Here is a 21608-nt window from a genome sequence, read left to right as displayed (position 1 = left end):
CAATTTGGATGGTGGTCAGAATGTTTGCTATATGACAGCATATGCACTTTCAAGGGCAGAGAGGAATATGTACCATTTTGATCTTTACGTATTCGGAATTTAGGATCTACCCCTTAACCTTACTTTGGAGTATAGATAAGACTTGCCGGTGGAGAACATCAAGCAGCGACAGTACTCGAAAGGACCCTGCACCCCCCCCAAAAAAAACAATGAATTCATTTCTTATTTCATCGGGATTGTTTTCTCCGGGTTTGGTTTCCTCCCACTTTCCCAAGACATGCATGGCAGGTCAGTGGAACACTCTAAATTGTCCCTAGGTGTGATTGTGAGCGCGAATTGTCGTTTGTCTCTGTGGGCCCTGCGATTGACGAGCAACCTGTTCAGGGTGTCCCCCAACCTACTGCCCCAAGACAGCTGGGATATGCTCCAGCACCACCCGCGACCCTTGTGAGGATAAGCGGGTCAGAAAATACATGAATGGATCGATAATTCTTTCTTATCTCGTCGCACATCTCCGTCATTTCACTGTTGACAAATTTCTCACCATATGACAAATAAATGGAATTACTGGCTCAAATGTTTTGTTGCAGATGATTTGGTCTAATCCCAAGTATGTGGGGGTGATTGCTTGCCTTGCAACCTAATAAAATAAACCATGACTGTACTTTATGCAATTTATCTGTGATGTTGTCATAACAACAGACATTTCCAATGTACCATCGTCAATAATCTGGCCTAGACATACTGTACATTATTTAAATATTGAATCAATGGACAGAATCTGAATTGAATGAAAGGATACACAGGAAGAACAATACTTGTAATAAATTGTTGTCATCCAAAATGTTGAGTCATGATATATAATATCACATGAAACCGAATGATGCTGTTTATAACTGGAAAGCGAATATTCTGTGTTCCAACTCTTTTCTTGAAATTATTTTCAAGGACAAGTCAAGTTGTCACAACCCACACTTATAAATTTGACCCACAAGCATTTTAAATGTGTTATTTTCTACAGCTGTACCTTACATTTTGTACATTTAACCACTCAACAGAAAGAGGAAAACAAACGCAGAGTCGACATATACCCCTACACTGTAGGGGTGTCCAAACTTTTTGCCAAGGGGGCCAGATTTTATGTGGTAAAATGTCGGGGGGCCGACCTTGGCTGACATTCTTTACATTGAACAACAATATTGTTCAACAAATTTTAGTAAGCCAGTCTGTTTCACATTTCCATTTTTATTTGAATTTCAACAATCTTAAGAATTTCTTTTGGTTCATTTGAAACAGGAATTTGAAATATGACATATCAGTCAATATAAACACGGAGTGATGTCTTGTTAACTCGTGAGTGAGGCCCTCTAGTGTCTAAATGCTATTACTCATTTAGTGAATGCTATTACTCATTTAGCCACTAGAGGGAAGCAGTACGCTATGAAACATCACTCACCAGTCTACGAGACCTCAGTCAATGCAACACGTTGTTCCATTGCGCCCAACCTGCGGGCCAGACGGCACTGATCTTATGACGGGGGCCGAGGGCCGGATGAAATTCGACCGCGGGCCGGATTTGGCCCGCGGGCCGGACTTTGGACATGCCTACCCTACAGTAATACTCTTGAACTGAAATTCTCTAGTTTTCATGCTTCTTTGGAGAAAATAAATCCCTAATCGTGTCTGAAAAGTCAGTAAATCTAGCAACATAGTCAATAGAAATCATAGAGCAACAGAAGTGTTCTAAGAGAATAGGCAATTTGGTTGGTGGGCAGTGTTGGGTGGTTGGGGGGGTTTGGGGAGGCAAGCCTGCACACAGTGAAAACAGACATGTTTGTTTAATCAATTGCGTTCACTCGCAAGGCAAGGAGAAGCAGAGGGAGGAAAAACAACTTCACAGGAGAACTCAAGGTTTTCCAGGACATTTTCCTTTTTTTTCCCCCTCTCATTTCCCATGGGTTTCCATAACGGGAAATTGGTCTCTCATTTTCCCAGATGGGCGGGAACCCTGATATGAACTCAATTATCCAAATAATAGTGATGGATAGTTTTTGCGTGCCATCATCTTTGTGATCCTATTTTCATCTGGTACTGGTGTAATTGTTGGTCCGGGGGGAACAGGGCTCCGCCTTGACGAGTCCGCTCGATTGCCCCCGGATCGAGGTTTGTATAGCTCCGAAGAGGCTACTTTTGGTTTTCACTTCAAAGGGCACGGCGGCTAGTTTCATTTTCTAGCTGATCCGAATTTTCTATTGCTGTACACTGAGGCGTCCTATCAAACCCCCACAGCCGTTCTATTTTAATTCAGTAATTTCCGGTTTATCTCTGGCGCTTTAACTCGCAATCTTCCCTCAAATCAATTATAGACATCATGCACATACTTGAATTAAAATCGCGTATCAAAATCACATCTATGCAGCTTAAAAAGGATATCATGTTTTTACAATTAATATTGATAAATTATCTCCCATGCTATCAGCAGTTTTCGTTCTGGTCAGGTTCTTCATCAGGAGACCTCATTTGGGAGTAAATAACGCTCTCCGGCAATAATGTTTACACCAAGCAGTTTCAAAGTATTTATTATCACAGCACACAACTATTCTATATTAAATGAATAATACCATGTAGTCATTTCATTACAACATTCGAAAAGAAGAAAGACAAATAATAATCATAAAACAACAGTTTACAGTAATTCTGTAAAACTGTATGATCCAGTTATAAAGCACATCTTATGGATTTGTTAACCATTTTTTTAAAGGCATATTTTAAAGGCATTGGTTTTGGTATGTTCGATTTAACCATATTTGATTGATATACTTTACGCTGTAAATGGACCTGTTGCGAGCTGGCGAGAGCTGAGTAAACAATTGTTTTGATGTCATATTGTGCCCAAATTGGATAATACATCCTTAGGCTGAATTGGAGTCTAGTTTTTAGGTCAATTTCATATTTAACTTTATCAATTGCACCATCACTCGTACCATGAAACAGCGCCCCTTCCAACACAGCAATCAAGAGATTGTTGTCGTCAACAGCCATCATTTTCCTCACACTTCATTGGGTTTTTTAAAAATGGATTTCTTCAGGGCGTTCCACGTGATTGTATTGCTGATGGCCTGTGTTTGCGGAGCTTTGACATTTAGCACCATTTAGTGTTTGAACAATCAATGCAAAGGACATATCCGTCAATCACATGTACCATTACTTCATCACATTAAAAATGGGTGGGTTCAAACAAAAGCTTCTATTCAAGTTGTGTATTTGATCCAGATGTAAATACCCGGAAAGAAAAGCTGAAATACTGATCCTTGAATCTATTCATTGTTCGATGTCAAACCCAAATATTTTCAATCAGCAGCAAAAATCAAGGGATTTGCCTCACTGTTCCAATAAATTTGGACAGGAGTGCCCATATACGGAAAGTGTTTTAAACAATTGAATTACTTGGTTCACTTTTCACTTTGAGGCTCTCTTGGCAACAAAACCTTCCCTGGATTCATCAAGTTGTTTGGGTCAAGGGCATCCTTGATGCCTTGCATGACCTGCATCGTCATGGATCCCATCTCTTCATAGAGCAGTGCTCGCTTGCCCAAGCCCACTCCGTGTTCCCCTGTGCATGTACCATTCATAGCCAGGGCCCGTCTAGGAGATACAAAGCAAGGTTTCATTTATTTATTTATTTCCGAGCCAAAACATAGGAAGGAAAATGTCTGACACGTGACACAATCAGCTGGTTTTCTGCATAAATTGCTCATAACATTGGATATGAGCCATGTCACAACAATCAGGGTTCCTACAGATTTCTTCAAGTTCAATTTAAGTCTTTTCAAGACTTCTTTAACAGAATTACAAGGTAAAAAAAAACTATACGTATTTCAGTCACATCCGCAAAGAATCCATCCATCCGTTTTCCGATCCGCTTGATCCTCACAAGGGTTGAGGGCGGTGCTGGAGCCTATCCCAGCTGTCTTTGGACAGTAAAGGGGGGGGGGGGCACCCTGATCCGGTTGCCAGCCAATCGCAGGGCACACACAGACAACCATCCACGCTCACACTCACACCTAGGGACAATTTTGAGTGTTCAATCAAATCAGCCTGCCATCCATGTTTTTGGAATGTGGGAGGAAACCGGAGTACCCAGGGAAAACCCACACAGGAGAACATGCAAACTCCACACAGGGAGTTTGGAATTGAAGTGAACCTCTGCACTGTGAGGTCGACACCCGAACCACTGGACCACCGGACCGCTCTGAATTTGTCTCAATTTATTTTTTGAACTTTACTTTATTACTTTTCTGTGTCACACAATAGTGGATTTAGTTTTCAAATGTTATTAACCTTAATGTCGGCTTTTACCGACAATATAGAGATGTACTTGGTGTACATATACTGGTACTTTTTTTTGGGGGGGGGGGTTGTTTTTATTTATGTCAACATCAGACGAATGGACTGATAATGAAAACCAGCCTCTCTTAATTTATGTACACCCTTCCTTTTCGGAAATAATGAATTTGAGTCACTCATCACTTGGTTTCACTCCAGATTCATAATGACACCACCGTCTGTTCGTTATCTTCCATTAACTAGAAAGTAGCCTACAAACAGATGGTCAAGCAAACAAATGGATGGCACTCCAGAATCTTTGGTGCACTCTCCTGGCAACGGAGTCATATTACATATTACGGTATTTCTATTTCTAAAACAACAAATGTAATGATAGCCTGAGAAATGGAGATATTCATACTAAAAACTATTCTAAATACAACGCTCGAGAGAACGTGTGCATCAAAAAGTGTAGGACTGACAATGACATAAACAGAAGAAAAAAAAGGATGTGATCATATTGTAAAGTTAGTGTGTGAGTCTCAGTTTAAAGTAGTCGATATAAAAGACAAATAATAAAAATAAATGGAAAAACATTACCTTGCCAGCCTCTCGCTGAACAAATGGAGCCTATGAAGTTCTTCTGGGTCGTTCGGGTCAACGACCATCAGACAGTGAAAGTTCCCGTCACCCACATGACCCGCGATGGGACCTGCGTGAGCATGACATCATTGTACTCAGCTGTTTTGTGGTAAAAATGGAAATGAGAAATTCTGGAGAGATTCTTCCATGGTACTGGAGCTCTCCAAGTCCACACTGTCAAGACCTCTGTTAACTTTGCCCTGTCAGAATGATGTTTGCTTTCTGTGTGTGAATATGGAAGGACGGATCGATGTACAACAGGGGCCGAAAATATATAAATAGTCATTTCAAACACTCTCGTGCCCAGGATGCCGTTGAGCAGCTTTCTAGTATTACACAATGACCTTGCCTTGCTTAGTTCGCTTCGCCAACTTCGTGAACAAAATAAGTACAACAAACAACGGTTTATCATAAACGGGTAACTTAGAGCAGGGGTCCCCAATCGCCGGTGCGTGGACTTGTACCGGTCCGCAGGGCATTTGGTACTGGGCCGTACAGAAAGAACTTGCCTTAATTCCGTTGTATTTATTTCGGAATACGAAAGATGTTTTATTTTGAAAAATTACCGGATTCTACGTTACATCCGTCTGTGTCACGCTTGACTCACGTCAAGCCACGCTTCTCCGTCACGTGACCGATTACGCTAAAAACAAAATGCCGCAGCTTGCAAAATGAGTAAAACAACTGCTGGACATCGCAAATGACGGCGGCCTTAAAAGATGTTGTGTGGCACTGCTGATGTGAAGAAAAGAGCCGTCTCGTGTGCAGTGAGCTCACCGGTAAGTTTGTTCTCAATCAGGTCGGTTTTGGTCTCCACAATGATTTGAGGCAGTTGGGAAATGGGAACACAGACATCTGTAGAATAGGCCTACAATAAAACACACCAGGGGGGTTAAAGTTGAACTTTGAACTGCATTAAAATGTTGTAGGAAAAGAAATTTTTTAAAAAATGACTTGATATAGGCGGCCCGGTAGTCCAGTGGTTAGCACGTCGGCTTCACAGTGCAGAGGTTCAATTCCAGCTCCGGCCTCCCTGTGTGGAGTTTGCATGTTCTCCCCGGGCATGCGTGGGTTTTCTCCGGGTGCTCCGGTTTCCTCCCACATTCCAAAAATATGCATGGCAGGCTGGTTGTTGGTCTATGTGTGCCCTGCGGTTGGCTGGCAACCGATTCAGGATGTCCCCCGCCTACTGCCCGGAGACAGCTGGGATAGGCTCCAGCACCCCCCGCGACCCTAGTGAGGATCAAGCGGTACGGAAGATGAATGAATGAATGAATGAATGAATGACTTGATATAAACCGCACTGTTGTCATGGTAAGTTGACAATGAACTTCAGAGTTCTTACAATTCCAGGATGCCAAATTCATTTTTTAATGTATGGAGTACTGGCCTCCCTGTGTGGAGTTTGCATGTTCTCCCCGGGCCTGCGTGGGTTTTCTCCGGGTGCTCCGGTTTCCTCCCACGTTCCAAAAAAATGCGTGGCAGGCTGATTGAACACTCAAAATTGTCCCTAGGTGTGAGTGTGAGTGCGAATGGTTGTTTGTTTCTGTGTGCCCTGCGATTGGCTGGCAACCGATTCAGGGTGTCCCCCGCCTACTGCCCGATGACTGCTGGGATAGGCTCCAGCACCCCCCGCGACCCTAGTGAGGATCAAGCGGTTCGGAAGATGAATGAATGAGTACTGTTCTTTAAAATATGTCATTTTATTGACACTTCGGATAAAGTTAAAAATCTCTTATAAAACGTCAACAAAAAAAAGACAAAAACATTAGGCGGCACCAAGAACACTAGTGGGCAAAAAAAAAAAATGGAAACAATGAATGGTAGAACACATACTGCCGATTGCAAAACCTGCTTGCCCCAATATGGTGGGACTATCAAACAAATATAGTACGTCATTTATCTCCCCCAGGTTTGTTCTACATTTCCACTTTTGTGGGGATTTGCACATTCACAAAGGAGAATTGAGCTACGGTCGCTTACCTTGCAACCAGGCCTTAGAGCCTGAGCAGCATACCAGGCGTCATGGCGAGCTTTCCACAATCGGTTGCGTGTTTCTACATCTCGAGCCCATTGAAAATCGGAGCCGCCGTTAGCCTGGGTGACTTCCTCTGTGGATACACGATAAAGATCATGTCCAATTTTTATGATGCATACGTTTCATAGCTGTGCAGTGAGAACGCAATCAGACTGTTACCTGTACAAAATTTGAAACGATGCAATCTGTAGACTCGTATTAGAGAAAACATTACGAGCGAATCGGCAGAGAACTGCAGTCCTGCTGTTTTGACAGGTCATGCCCTTCCCAGCAATCCGCTCTTATGCTAAGTCAAGATTTTTAAAAGAACATTTGAATACGCCATCAAAGCGGGAGTATTTGCCCACGTTCTCAAAACATGCGTGTTCGGTTTACTGAGAACTCTAAAAAGGGTCCTTTAGTCTGTGTGCATGTGCGTGTGTGTGTGTGAATGTTTGTCTGGTTGAGCCCTGGGATTGGCTCTCAAACAGTCCAAAGTGTACCCCGCCTCTTGCCCAAAGTCAGCTAATAGAGGCTCCGGCTCAGCCGTGAACCTCGTGGGAATAAGCAGGGTAAAAACAATCAATTAAAAATAAGGATGGATGGATTTGTGGCATTCACAATTCAACCCGGTGAAGGCTGACAAATATGACGATAACACAGACGGTTTCTTGACAAGAAAATACAGTGAGTCAACAACAGTTGATGATATAAAAAATGAAAACCAATTGTTCATTCCTTATATTGTCATATTTTTTTTCTGCTGGGTAAAACCCTTGCTTCAGGTCTGCAAGATAAACATGCAAAAAAAAAACCATACAAACCTTCTTCTCAAAGGTTGCTCCTAAAATGAAGTAATTGTTTTGAGCTTTGAAATATCCATTCATCCATCCGTTTTCTGATCCGCTTCTTCTCACAAGGTTCACGGGGATTCCTAAGCCAATCCCAGCTGTCTTTGGGCAGCAGGCGGGGGGACACCCTGGACTGGTCGCCAGCCAATCGCAGGGCACAAATAGACATCCAACCATTCACGCTCACACTCACACCTTGGGACAATTTAGAGTGTGCTATTCATGCAATGCCTGTTTTTGGAATGTGGTGGTGGGAGAAAACCCACAAAGGCACGGGGGGAACATGCCAACTCCACACAGGAAGCCAGATTCGAACCCAGGGACCTCCGCACCAGGAGGCAGACACGCTAAGTAGTTGGGCGCCGCGTTGAAATATATTTATGAATATAATTGAAAGGCTTACCCGTTGTGTTGACTTGTTCTGCAAGGCTCTGTTCAGAACCATGGAACTCCAGGAATAGAGTTGGAGTCACGGGATACGACAGTGAGCTGAACATGTTGCATGCATTGATCATGACATCATCAAGAAACTCTTCAACACACAAAAACAAAACCAAAAAAAAAAAAAAAACCAGTTCTTAGCATCGATGGGATTCTACACCAAAATCCTCAATCTTTTTTCTAGCAACGGATTTCACATGCAGTTGTGTACGTGCAAATTGTGTCATTTGTGATGTGTTCTTAGCGCGGGCAACTGCTCACCAATGCGAGCGATGGCTACGCCAGCTTGGAGAATCTGCACGGTGCTATTCACAGCAGCTTGCACTGAAGGAAATGAACAGACCGCAGACACCGTGGCTTCGGGAATGCCGTAGAGGCGCAGAGTTGCCTTAGTGATAATTCCCAGAGTGCCCTCTGATCCAACAAACAGGTTTGTCAAGTTATAGCCCGCAGAAGTCTTCCTGTAGTTTATTTAGAATGAAGACGGGGAAAACTTACATAAGCGCAGCGGGATCACATGATTGTTGCTCCTAAGAGCAAGAGTTTGTTTGGACAATATCTGAAATTTGGAATGAGTTCCATTCTCTTTTTTTTTTTTTTTGTTTACCTGGGACGTCGGCCCTCGCCAGCCGTGTGGATAATAGTCCCATCAGCAAGGACCACCTCTAGATTGATCACGTTTTCCCTCATGGTTCCATATCGCACTGCATTGGTACCAGATGCGCTCGAGGCTGCCATCCCACACAGCGAAGCATCAGCTCCAGGATCTAAGGGGAAGTTCAAGCTCAGTATTGTTTTGTGAATCTTTTTACAAAACGGAGCAGCTAAGTCATTTGCAGTTAGAACGTGTCGGAAAACAAAGACGTCCTTACATGAACATCAAAGGGCTGCGTTGCTTTGGCCCCACTACATTTAACCACACCTGCTGTTCTTCAAACATTGTTGTCCAACATCAGAAAACACGATAAAAGGTCATTCATAGCATTTCATACATCTTTAAGATACTTGTAGATTACAGCGGTTTTCTCGCCAGTATTACAACCACGCGGTACATATCGTGATAATGCAGTCATTTTTCTTCACAAACAATAAATGTCATACAATCATAAACGTCTTGGGCTAACATTGGATTTGTATTTGTATTTTTTCTTTTAAAGAATTAAAGAAAACCATTCCACTGAGGACATATCAACTAAAATGGAATGAAAACAAATTCTCTGGATCCGCTTCTTTATTCGGATAACTCTTCTCGGGAGAGAAGGCTCCATGCCAGATCTGTGAATGCTGCTTCTCCATGTTTTTTTATTTTTGGTAGCTGAAATAAATCTCATCATTTTTTATAAATACTGTACTTTCGTTGTCTTGGTTTCCTTGGACAAGACAGATGGCGATTTTTTTTTATGTATACATAGCATGCTAACGTAAGTCAGAAGTCACTTTCCTTTTTATTGTATTTAAATCGAAATGGGCCGATTTACAGGACAGCTAATAACCGATGTTGTTTGCCGACATACAGTACAATGTCCAGAAAGACATATAAATAATGTGCTCGAGTTCTGTTGGGATGGCGATTAGCATGCAGGGCTGAAAAGGTTCCGGAAAGGCTCTTGTAAATGAGCTTTCATCCACTGGTGGATTGGAATGTGGTCATTTACGGCGACACATTTGCATATTTTTTACATTGTATCATTTGTGATTCTGGACTCGAGACTTCAGTTAACATGGGCTTGGGGTTTAACTGACCAACAGGAAACCACAGTCCGGTGTCTCGCAGGTAGGCATTGAGGGCTTTTCGGGTCACACCAGGCTCAACTGTCACATCAAAATCCTCCGGGTGGCAATCCAAAATCTGGTTCATTTTCCTCAGGCTGAAGCACACACCGCCCTAAGGAAAAGGGAGGCTACATTATTTGGTCTTTTTAAAGTACCTCACGTAAATTCAGTCTTGTAGGCAGTAGTGATGGGACGATGATACCTCACAAACTGTGTCAGCACTATATTGACACTGTGTTGGTCACCCAATAGTGACCCCTGCAGTAGTTATGAAATCATTGCAGGTAAAGAAATTCCTTGTTTGTGTAAAAGTTGGTATGTAAAATATAGCAAATTTGAGTTACAAATCAGATTTTTAACTTACGTAGAAAATTTTGGTTGAATCGTGTGAAAAAAAAGACAGAAGTGCTGACCCCTTGTATTGGCCCTTGCTTGGGGCCAAAATGGAGTGAGCATTACGTACTGGGTGGGGTACATTCAAATTATTAATTTTATTCCAATTATTCTCTTTGTTCTCATTCGCATCCTCTTCCAACTGTCATTTTTTGTTATTATTTGGTCCAAACTGGGTTCAAACTGATCACGATGCACGTGGCAGACCTTCTGTTCTTGCTAAACGTAAACACCAATATCCATCCATCCATTTTCTGATCCGCTTTTACGAATGAGAGTCAACAGGACATACTGCAGCCTATCGCAGCCGTCTTCGGGTAGTAGGCAGGGGACACCCTGAACCGGTTGCCAGCCAATCGCAGAGCACACAGAGACGAACAATCAACCGCGCTCACGCTCACACCCAGGGACAATTTAGAGTGTTCAATCAGCCTGCCATGCATGTTTTTGGAATGTGGGAGGAAACCGGAGTACCCGGAGAAAACCCACGCAGGCACGGGTAGAACATACGAACTCCACACAGGAAGGCCGGAACCGGGATCGAACCCACCACTGCATTGTGAGGTCTACGCGCTAACCACTGGACCACCGTGCCGCTGTATACAGTAATATAATTAGTTATATTCTCCTGTTGTATTACTTGTTAAATTCATTCTTTTTGATTTTCAGTGCAAAAGTATGTTAAAACACACTTTGTTTTTTTTGTAATATTAAACTTATTGTTTGTATTGTTTAGATTTTGTTATTTGTTAAATGTTATACATTAATCGCTACTACATCCTCTGGTTCATTTGTTTTTCATCACGTGTTGCGAGTTACATTTTAAACATTGAAAAATTATTGTTTCATCGAAATGCATCTGCGATTTTTGTGAATACATGTAACATTTATTCCGGCACACAACAAAAGTACCGAAAAAGTGTACTGTTGAGCACCGGTTATCGATTCCCAGTTAGAGAGAACCAGAAAGGAACCGCTTCAAATGTGAAAGTTACCCATCCCTAATGCAGACCATCTCCCAAGCTAATGATAACTACATAAAAGTGTGAAATTATTCCTGTGCTGTCACAAGACATATAAGATCTATCGATGGTATTTTCTCTCACCTTCATTGCTCCTACTCCACCCTCCAGGCCAGTTCCCGTTCCAAACGGTATCATGGGAAGGCGATTGTCATGGCAGACCTTCGCCAGAGCGCTAACCTCCTCCACACAACGTGGAAAAACAACCACATCCGGTGGACGGCATCTAGACAGACATTAACAAAGGAGCTCGTTGGATTTGTTCTCAAGCACGTTCTGGCGTGAAGCTGCAGTGGAGCCCTTGTCAAAAGTTGCAAAATAACAGTCCTTGCAAGGTAAGGAACGGTACATCATAAACTATGTTTTCACGGCAGCATAAGACGAAAGTGTTACACAGCACCAAAAGGAAAAAAAAAGTGCTTACTTACCTCTTTACGCACTGCTTTTTATTTGACAGACAAATATTTACAGTAATCACAACTTTACTACAGTACTGTGTTGTAGTCGGTTAATAATAGACTACAGTACATTTCGACTTTTCGTACTAATTTGGTTTATGCGAACGTCATCGGAATGGGCACTGTCCGAGGACTCCTTGGACAGACTTGGTAGACTGTAAACAGATTGTGGATTCAAAATGGCTTGGGGGGGGGAATTTTGTGGAATTCATCTGCTGTGTTCATAAGTGCTTGCAATCTTTATAAGGGATTAATATGTCAGTATCTCGACAATACTGAGTATTTGCTGGACTGATCACTGTCCATAGACTGTGTTGACATGCTGATGTTTCTCAACAAAAAGCAATCAGATGGAACGGCTTTTTTAGTTTTATATTGCAAATTTACGTTAAATGTCAAAAGTTTTTGTTGGGTTTCACACTCAAAACTTGTTTTCATCTTCATTGTGTTTTTTTATCCCTTAAAACAAATATATGTCTACATGGAAAACAAAATATGTAGTTAGACTTTTGCACCATCTAACATCAAAAATGGAAATAATATGTCTTTAATCTTGATCAAGCAAATGCTCAAAGTAGATGTGTGAAACAGTGACCTGTGTACAGATTCATCTTTGCCGTGCTGCTCTCTGACAGCAGTTGCCATTGACACTCCATCCTCTCCGCATATTGACCTGAATGTGGAAAGTGCACTGTCCAAAGATGCATTCTGTGAAAACACAATATAATTATACGTTAAATAATGCACTGTAACTTAGACCAGTAGTTCTCAAACTTTTTTCACCTGAGTACCAAAACAATACTAAGATCTACAGGTACCACCATAATGACCGAAATTAAAATACTGTAGCATAATAGCTCTACGCACTCGACAAAATCGAGGCAGAGGCTTTATTTAAAAAAAGTCAATTAATATTATTGTCAGCCACACTAACATAATGCACAGTTTGAACAATAGCTTTGTGTTTGAATAAAAGAAAAATGCACCTAAATTAAATGTATACATATTGCACATTAGTTTAAGTTTAAGAAAGTTGTTCTTTTCGCTTGGTCCCTGCCCCCCATTCCTCATCCCAGTTCAAAAGTCCAAACTGTGCCCCTGCCCGCAGTATACTGTACTACAATTATATCATTGGTTATATATTTTCATTATAGGATGAGTCAAATATTAATTCCTGTTACAAGCACATCAAAAGTCTAGCCCCGGGGTGCGCAAACTTTTGCACGCACGCAGGCGCGCGCACACACACACACACACACACTCACGCACACGCCCTGATGAGAAACAGCCTGAAACTGAGGCATGCGACGCACTTTTGCAGCCTGTTAACTATCGTAGCTCACACGTACCGTTTTAAAGTGCTTCCCTGGGCCCTCCTAGATTCCTATTCTTTGCTCGTGCCCTCGGTGAATTGTACACGTAGCAAACTCTGAATGAGAATAATGATGATAAAAGATAGAGTGCAACAGTTCTGATCACAAACTGCAATTGCAGACTGCTGAGAGCTAACAACTTCCGGTGACGTAATCACGCGCCACTGTAAATTCAAGATTTACCTGCTTTATTTTAGTTTTAAATATTTTTTGGGTGAAAATGAGACTGATAAGATGATTACGGTGCAGTGTACATTAAAACAAAAATATATATTATTAAAATGTACAAAGACACACAAATGGTTGTTTGTTTTTTTTTCTCCTCGACACTCCTCGGATCTACTTGGATCCTGTCTTAGATCTACCGGTAGATCGGGATCTAGCTGATGAGCACCCCTGGTCTAGCCAATAGCCATTCTGTCGAAATAAATTTAAATGGAATAGTATACATTCAAAGATTTTTATTAATTAAAAAATTAATTTCCGCACAATACTGTGGTGTAATCGTGTACAGCATAGGTGTCAAACTCAGGTCCTGGGGGGCCGCTGCCCTGCATGTTTTCCAAGTCTCCCTGTTGCAACACACCTGATTCAAATGAACAGTTTCAATGTCAGGCTTGCACAGAGCTTGCTGATGAGCTGATCATTTGAATCAGGTGTGTTGGAACAGGGAGACTTGTAAAACATGCAGGGCAGCGGTTCCTCCAGGACCTGAGTTTGACACCTATGGTGTACAGCAGGACTATTGAGTCGCGGGGTGATTACGTCATGGTGTGCGGCGAGAGTGAAGACGGGAGAGTGACTCGAGAGAGGATACACGCATCGGGAAAGCTAAATAAAAGTTATCCACGTTAACACGACAGCTGGACTCACGTGTGCCTCATTTGATAACACGACAATTACCACACACGTAACTACTTCGCGTCATATGTTCCAACTTCATTGGTGTTACCAATAACACATTGAGACCTCTACACAGCGCACATTAGCTCGACTTACATGAAAACTGGCGTATATTTTAACGAAAACGAACTTACTTACTCTGGCTATGTTGACTGTTTTAATACCGCGATGCTGACAGAAAAGTCGCTGACTTGCCGTCAGCAGAAGCGACATGATTTGCGTTTACGTGTACTGTTATGTATTAATCTTGCCTGCAAATTGAATTCTCGCGTTATTTGTGAGTTCACAAAATCCCGAGAATCCATTTACCCAATCCGAATATTACCCACACTACACTTTACTGTCCTCATTGAAGGATATACGCAGTGAAAGTGCGCGTAGAGTTCGAAAGTGCAGATTACAAGTATTATTAATGTTGTTATTATTATTGCAGAACGTGGATGTGTGTATGACGTCAAACACTTGCGCCACTGGCAAGTCAGGTCAAATCAACAGTACTTATAGAGTTCAAACAGCCATCACTGCATACAAAGTGCTGTACATGGAGCAATTTAACATGCACAGTAAACAGTAAGACAAATCGGTAATAAAATCGGACTGCGTCATCGAACATTGCGGCACGTGTTGTTGTTTTGGCAATTTTGCTGCTAAAACTGCAATAAAAGGGTAGTAAAATAAAAACTCAGGCTCGAGCTTCCAGTGCATGGCAGCTATGGCTCCACTATGTACGGGCCCGGTCAAGGTGTTTCCCACCTACTGCCCGATGACAGCAAGGATAGGCTCCATCCAGCATGACTGCAACTCTCTTGAGGATATGGGGAGATATGGGAATTAGAACAACATATGTGTGGATGAAATATTTTGCCAGCAGTAATACATTATTCATCACACACTTTTTACTTGTCCTATTCCAAATGGATTCTTGAAAACAACCATTTCCAAATGTCTTCCCAGAATGTCTTTGTGTCAATGCAATGGTAAAATAGATATGTAGTTTCAATGTCGTTCTCACAAAAAACAAACAAACAGATGTTCACTGATGGATACGTTTCATTTAAAAGGTTATCGTGTATTTGTTTTGATGAAATATTTGCTGTGGTGACAGCAAGGAGCTGCCAAAGTTTTCGGGTCCGCGTTCTGAATCTGGTGCTTGATATATTGAGGAACCCCTTTTAAAAAAGAAATTCTGATCTTTGACACGTGATATTGCGAAGGGCACATTTTCAAATGAGAGCCAGTTTCCCTGATCATCCACTAGATGGCGGAATGAACACACACCTTGAGCCACCCAGTTCTGCAAAAAAGATTGATTTTGTATTGCACTGTTGTTCCATATTGAGGTTGGATATGGTGTAAAATATTGGTTTTCTCCTATTCATATAGAGAAAGATAGAGCAGTTATTCTGCTTATGGCAAGACAGGATACTCTGTCAATGATTTTGTGTTGACAGTTTTCAGTGTGATAACGAGAGGGATGTGTACAAATAACTGCTGACAGTGATTTACTACTTTCTTTATTGCTCTTTAATCACGCCCACCTGTGTGGGGTTTTTCCAGCGAACATGTTTAATCAACATCATATAGCCGTTTTTTCGAATGCTTTTGTTTGCTGGCGCAAGCCAGAAAGGACAGGCTGGAGGGGCGGTGGATAGAATTGTCTGTCTCCTCACACACACTAACTTTTATGGCTACACTGGATGACACTGGATTTTATGTGTTTTATGTCTTTTTGGAACTGTTTAACATGGGGCGTGACTGCCCGCCTTTTCTTTTGCATACTGCCTCAATATATTTTCATGCATTCTTTGTACCGACGCGCTCTACAACATCAAAAAGTACAGAGACCCGAATTGATTCGTACTGAGTTGGGATGTTGGAATACAGAGAAGAAAATACGTCGAAGTGTTGTGGGTCTTTATTCCACAGAAAGAAATAAAATAACCCGTGCGCAAAGGACTGAGAAACACGTACAGAGTGCGCTAAACACTTCTGTTTCCTCTATTCTGACAAAGTGACAACGTGATAGTTAAAAAATAACAAATGAGAAAAGCACAATTACACGCAATCACTTTATACTTTTACTTGGAAAGTATTGTATTTCCGGTAATTTTCCTGCTCGTGTCTGTAACTTGATGCTTTTGTACAAGATGACGTGAAACCACTTCCTCACGAAAGGTAGCGCTGCAAGTCAGGTCAATGCTGTCAGGTGTGCGGTGTGTCAAGGAAGAGCAGTATAGAAACAGGTGTATCTATCGTCTTTCTGTTAAAAAAAAATACAGTGATAGTCTTTCGTTCTTGTCACAACTGAATCTGTCGGAAAATAGGTTACAATATTCTTGTCGATTGGACGTTTCAAAGAATTTTCTTTCCCTTTCAGCATTGCAACGTTAGCGATACAAACTTCACAAAGTGGCGTATGATTGTCCTCACCGGATGCGCAAATACATTTGACTGGAAAGTTAATATTTCATCTTCAAATGTTTTTCTGCGAGTTTTATATTGTTTATTATGGCGGCCTAAATGAACGTTGAAGAAGGTCGGTTGGTTGGATGTCGATTCTTTGAAACTCACGTGTTGCATTCATGTTTTGTTGTTTTCAATGTGTGCATGAACTTGACAGTTTTGTGCAGGAAGATGTTCCCTGTTGACCTGCCACCTGTTGTCGAAACTGACCTGAGGTCAGCATCTGAACAGTATCTTTTGTCGCTAAAGTCCAGGCCTGAAGATAATGACTGTTTTCAATCATCCAAAACTTCTAAGGTCTGGGGGCCCTCCAGCACAATTATGTTCTCATTATATTGTGGTGTTCCCGTGGTTTCAAGGAATGTATATTGTGTCTGTCCAATCAGTTGGAAATAACAGCAAATAACATCAAATGGTTGCAGCTATTTGAGGATGACCAAGCTAGATCTTCGTTATTGGCACTTCACCCACCTGATGATCCAGCTCAAGGTGGGATGACGCATTTTTACACAGGCATACAAACATGGGGGGGAAAAAACACACACTCCTTCTGACACTCCCTGCTCTCCCCTTGCCTTCTAGTGGTGGCCTTATACCTGCATGGAAGTTGGTGGTCTGTGAATGATGTTATACGGACATCCTGCAAATCAAGAACTGACTTGCTTCCGGTAATCCCAGTTTCATATATATATATATATATATATATATATATATATATATATATATATATATATATATATATTCATGTTATATGTCCTTCCAACATTTTGATCCTTGTTATGAACAGTTTGGAAAAAGTAGCAGCTTTTGTTTCAATACATCTTTATTTTTATCGTGTTTTCACAACAGCTGCGGCTATAACAAAAAGCGTTTAACATAAAACAACAATAATACAACAGAACCTAAACCAGGCATGTCCAAAGTCCGGCCCGCGGTCGAATTTCATCCGGCCCTCGGCCCCTGTCATAAAGTCAGTGCCGTCTGGCCCGCAGGTTGGGCGCAATGGAACACGTGTTGCATTGACTGAGGTCTCGTCGACTGGTGAGTGATGTTTCATAGAGTACTGCTTCCCTCTAGTGGCTAAATGAGTAATAGCATTCACTAAATGAGTAATAGCATTTAGACACTAGAGGGCATCACTCACGAGTTAACAAGACATCACTCCGTGTTTATATTGACTGATATGTCATATTTCAAATTCCTGTTTCAAATGAACCAAAAGAAATTCTTAAGATTGTTGAAATTAAAATAAAAATGGAAATGTGAAACAGACCGGCTTACTAAAATTTGTTGAACAATATTGTTGTTCAATGTAAAGAATGTCAGCCAAGGTCAGCCCCCCGACATTTTACCACATAAAATCTGGCCCCCTTGGCAAATAGTTTGGACACCCCTGAGTCCTAAACGATCGTAACAACTCTTTCTGTTTCAGTTAACATTTTTTTCAATTTGGGGGGAAGAGAAAAAAAAACTATGTGTAAGGAAATGCATTAAGGTAATTTATGTATTAATGTCTCAAAACATAGGCGGCTAGCAGTCTTGCTGAATCAGGTGATGGTGACAGCTGAGTCAATTAACACACTCTGACATTGTTTCATAATTTAGTGACCTGGATTTCGATAACAATATTAGCTTCTAAATGAAAGTCTGATTCCGATGTCAAAAATACTTTCACGCCAACACACAAAGTATCTTTTAACCATTCGGCAACATGCTTTCCTCAGGTCCAGTCCCTAATGGAGAGGCTCGTTATGTTCCTGTTGAGTCAGGTGGTGGAGAGGCCTTCACTTGGGGAAGCACTCTTCTCCCTGCACCCCCGCACAGAGAGCGCCAAATTACTGTGGCGAGATGGCCAAGCAGTTGGCTTCTACACAGTCAAAAACAAAGGTGTCTTGCTGTTGAGGGAAAAGTTGGCACTGTTTGACCATTGCTGGTTTACATCGACGGGGCACTTGTTTTTTTTTAGTTTTAACGGGGAGCCTTCCAAAAGATAGTACAAGTAGTCGCAGTTAGTGTTGGTGTTGCAACAGTAGTCATGGCAATGAATGTGGGACATATCGCAAGTTTAGCATGCGGCTTCTTGACCCCACAACAAGGATTTACAGCACCAAAAGGTGACCGGGATTCTACTTTTGGCCACAATTCGGAGCTCATTTGCTGTCATCAGGAAATTCACTCTGACTTCCAAACACCACTCTAAAGCGTGTTCGGAGAGGCGGAGTGCGCTCCCCTCCCATTAATTTCCAAATGCAACCTGTGTTATAAACAATCAGCAGCTCGCGCTTGAACTGTGTCCACCTGTAGCTCTCATGACTTAGATTTGTTCTTGATTTTACTGCCTGGTGCTTTCTACCGCCTTTATTACCGATTTGTCTTACTGTTTATTTGTGCATGTTAAATCGCTCCATGTACAGCACTTTGTATGCAGCGATGGCAGTTTGAAAGTGCTCGAGAAATACTGTTGACTTGACTTGTAGCGCCTGATGCACTTGGCTCCGTCACTCCTTTGTTAGGGCACTCTGATTAACGGAGCGCAACACTTGCAGAACACTCTTGAGTTTTCGAACGGTCGGAGTGAAGCAATACACATTTGGAGCGGGTGTTTTGATGGTCAGTCTAAGCTGTACGGTTCTTGGTCTGTTTTTTTTTTTGTAAAATAAAAAATCCCCTTGCGGGCGGCCCGGTAGTCCAGTGGTTAGCACGTCGGCTTCACACTGCAGAGGTACCGGGTTCGATTCCAGGTCCGGCCTCCCTGTATGGAGTTTGCATGTTCTCCCCGGGCCTGCGTGGGTTTTCTCCGGGTGCTCCGGTTTCCTTCCACATTCCAAAAACATGCGTGGCAGGCTGATTGAACACTCTAAATTGTCCCTAGGTGTGAGTGTGAGCGTGGATGGTTGTTCGTTTATGTGTGCCCTGCAATTGGCTGGCAACCGATTCAGGGTGTCCCCCGCCTACTGCCCGGAGACAGCTGGGATGGGCTCCAGCACCCCCCGCGACCCTAGTGAGGATCAAGCGGTACGGAAGATGAATGAATGAATTTGTAACATGAAAATACGGTACATGCATGCAAGTCATTTTTATCAGCCTACACTACAGTATTGCTCCTGCTGTACACACTTGACTCCCATCTGTGTGGTGTTTCAGGCAGTCTGTGTGACAGCTGGAGCAGCCGCTGCTACCAGCTGCCTGTTCTGGACACTGTGCTGGTAAGGCCAAGCTGGAGGAAAAGAGGACTGGGACTTAAGATGCTGAGTGACTTCTGCTCGTCCTTCCCCAGCGAGCAGGTGCTGGGAATCAGTGTGCCACTTTCACCCAGCATGGTTGCAGGTTGGAGCAGTTTCCAATATTCCGCACATCAAAACAATATTTAGATATAAAGCTTTCAATGTCAGCAGTATATAAACCCAAAATGATTTCAGATTGTTTTTTTTTAACAATAATTTCTTTTGAAGGTTGACTCCAGTGGGAAATTCAGTGACATTTTAATTTTAATTTCATTGTCCTCAAATGGAAATGCATAAAACAACATAGACCAATTATAAACATGATTCATGTTTGACTTCAAATTACTTGCATAATATCTAAGAAACCTGGTTATGCTTCGATGATTTAATATTCTTGCACGGACAAGACCAACTCTACAACAAAAGCAGTTTACAGTGATTGTTCAAAGAATGCTCCTTGGAGCCCCTCTTTGACATTTGTGTAAATGACGTTCCTATAACTTCCCTCAACATGTCCATGCTCTATCTGACTTTAAGTTTTCTCTTATCCCAGGAAGATTGTCTCGTCAGACTACATCATCCTCTGATTTAATCAACCAACAGATGCACCCCCCCCCCCCCGCCCCCATTAGTCTGTATTAAGCAAATCGCATGTTTGAGACTTACAGTGACATAAGAATCTATAGAAATGAATGAGTCTATAGATTTTCCCTCAAATTCTTTCAAAACGCCACACCCAGAGTAGTTTAATGTAAAACTACGTATTTAAAATAAAGAGGTGGAACCACAACCTGTGTTAACATGACACAACCAAAACAAGCATTTAAGTTTACTGATAACAAACGAGTACAAATTATGGCTCATAAACACAGCCGCAGCCTTCACGCTGTGAACCAATATGTAATGTACAAAAATATATTTTAATCTCCGGATATCTTATCTTATGTAATAATGCCACATTTTCTAAGTCCTCCGCGTTTTCTGATCAAATTCTTGAACTCATGACAGGTTGCGATAACAAACTGCTGTAATAAGTTGTTATTGCATCAATTGCAAAACATGGGTGTTGCATTTATTTGGAAAGAAGACATTCATTGTATGCATCATGTAATAGAATGCCTCTGTTTTTAGTGTGTAGGCGGTTTCTGCAGCTGAATGAAGACTACAGAGACCGTCTGTATGAAGTCGAGGCTCCAGGGGAATGGACTCAACGGCGAAACGTCTGGCTCAACATCCAACTATCCCGCTATTCACTCAGTGGAGATGAAGTTGTATGAGTGGGAAAATTTAGATGGGTTGGTTCCAGCAACTCCCCACGCCATCCTGTTCGGGATAAGCGGTGTGGAAAATTGAAGGATAAATATATGTCATAATCAGAGGTGATTGCTCTAAGACTGCAAGGGAAGCTCAGCTTCCCCTAAAATGTCCAAAAATAAGTGATCAAATACGTGTGTGTGCATGTCACTGACTAAATATGTTTCTACAACGCGCTCAATTTTCTTCCGAATCAGCTTCTTATTCCTGGTTACGACGCAACTCTCTTCTCATTCATTCCAGCAGCTTCACTGTGCTTTAAACTGTGTGGACGCTGAGTGTCTACAGCTCGGATGCTGGGCGTCGAGAGAGTTCAGAGCCCGTGCAATGCATTGAAACGAGACGAGTCATTGGATAAATGCTGCTTTTGTCCCGCCGATCGGATGCTCAGTGTCTGGGAGTCTATGG

The 21608-nt window shown here is 42.0% G+C and overlaps 2 protein-coding genes across 11 annotated transcripts in view; one reads left to right on the top strand and one right to left on the bottom strand.

Annotated features, from left to right (window-relative positions):
• Positions 1 to 1107: 1107 nt before the first annotated feature.
• Positions 1108 to 14487, bottom strand: ldhd (lactate dehydrogenase D). Of its 2 annotated transcripts, none has more exons than XM_052062117.1 (11): positions 14338 to 14487; positions 12519 to 12631; positions 11550 to 11691; positions 10021 to 10162; positions 8885 to 9044; positions 8539 to 8738; positions 8240 to 8368; positions 6952 to 7079; positions 5746 to 5836; positions 4927 to 5038; positions 1108 to 3645 (listed from the first exon to the last, which is right to left on the bottom strand). In XM_052062117.1, exons 1-11 carry the CDS (start codon positions 14410 to 14412, stop codon positions 3453 to 3455), a joined length of 1485 nt encoding a protein of 494 aa, XP_051918077.1. In that variant the 5' UTR covers positions 14413 to 14487; the 3' UTR covers positions 1108 to 3452. The 2 variants fall into 2 exon arrangements, with proteins under 2 accessions (XP_051918077.1, XP_051918078.1); XM_052062118.1 differs by having other exon boundaries at positions 14334 to 14431.
• A 749-nt stretch (positions 14488 to 15236) lies between these two features.
• fam169b (family with sequence similarity 169 member B) overlaps positions 15237 to 21608 on the top strand; it is a 7201-nt gene continuing 829 nt past the window's right edge. The window contains exons 1-7 of one of the 9 annotated variants that reach the window (XM_052062179.1): positions 15237 to 16405; positions 16830 to 16959; positions 17049 to 17151; positions 17245 to 17330; positions 18387 to 18549; positions 19807 to 19989; positions 21018 to 21608. The exon at positions 21018 to 21608 is cut by the window's right edge and continues 829 nt beyond it. In XM_052062179.1, the coding sequence (XP_051918139.1) occupies positions 16834 to 16959; positions 17049 to 17151; positions 17245 to 17330; positions 18387 to 18549; positions 19807 to 19989; positions 21018 to 21163 (807 nt within the window). In that variant the 5' untranslated portion in view covers positions 15237 to 16405; positions 16830 to 16833 and the 3' untranslated portion in view covers positions 21164 to 21608. Of the gene's footprint in view, positions 16960 to 17048; positions 17152 to 17244; positions 17331 to 18386; positions 18550 to 19806; positions 19990 to 21017 lie in introns of all 9 variants that reach the window. The other 8 variants (XM_052062176.1, XM_052062173.1, XM_052062178.1 and 5 more) reach the window with 8 other exon arrangements.

Source organism: Hippocampus zosterae, chromosome 3 (genome assembly GCF_025434085.1).
Source record: "Hippocampus zosterae strain Florida chromosome 3, ASM2543408v3, whole genome shotgun sequence".
Classification (NCBI taxonomy): domain Eukaryota; kingdom Metazoa; phylum Chordata; class Actinopteri; order Syngnathiformes; family Syngnathidae; genus Hippocampus; species Hippocampus zosterae.
The sequence above is the reverse complement of the archived record's forward strand: the minus strand, read 5'-3'. Positions and strand labels throughout refer to the sequence as shown.

What these genes read in the sequence shown, in the direction of transcription:
- ldhd (XM_052062117.1), bottom strand. Translation starts at nt 14,412, where the DNA reads ATGTCGCTTCTGCTGACGGCAAGTCAGCGACTTTTCTGTCAGCATCGC. An exon ending in GGCGAGGGCCGACGTCCCAG is followed by an intron (nt 8,739 to 8,884) that starts GTAAACAAAAAA and finishes AATAAACTACAG; the next exon opens with GAAGACTTCTGCGGGCTATA. An exon ending in CTCTAAGGCCTGGTTGCAAG is followed by an intron (nt 5,837 to 6,951) that starts GTAAGCGACCGT and finishes GTTTTATTGTAG; the next exon opens with GCCTATTCTACAGATGTCTG.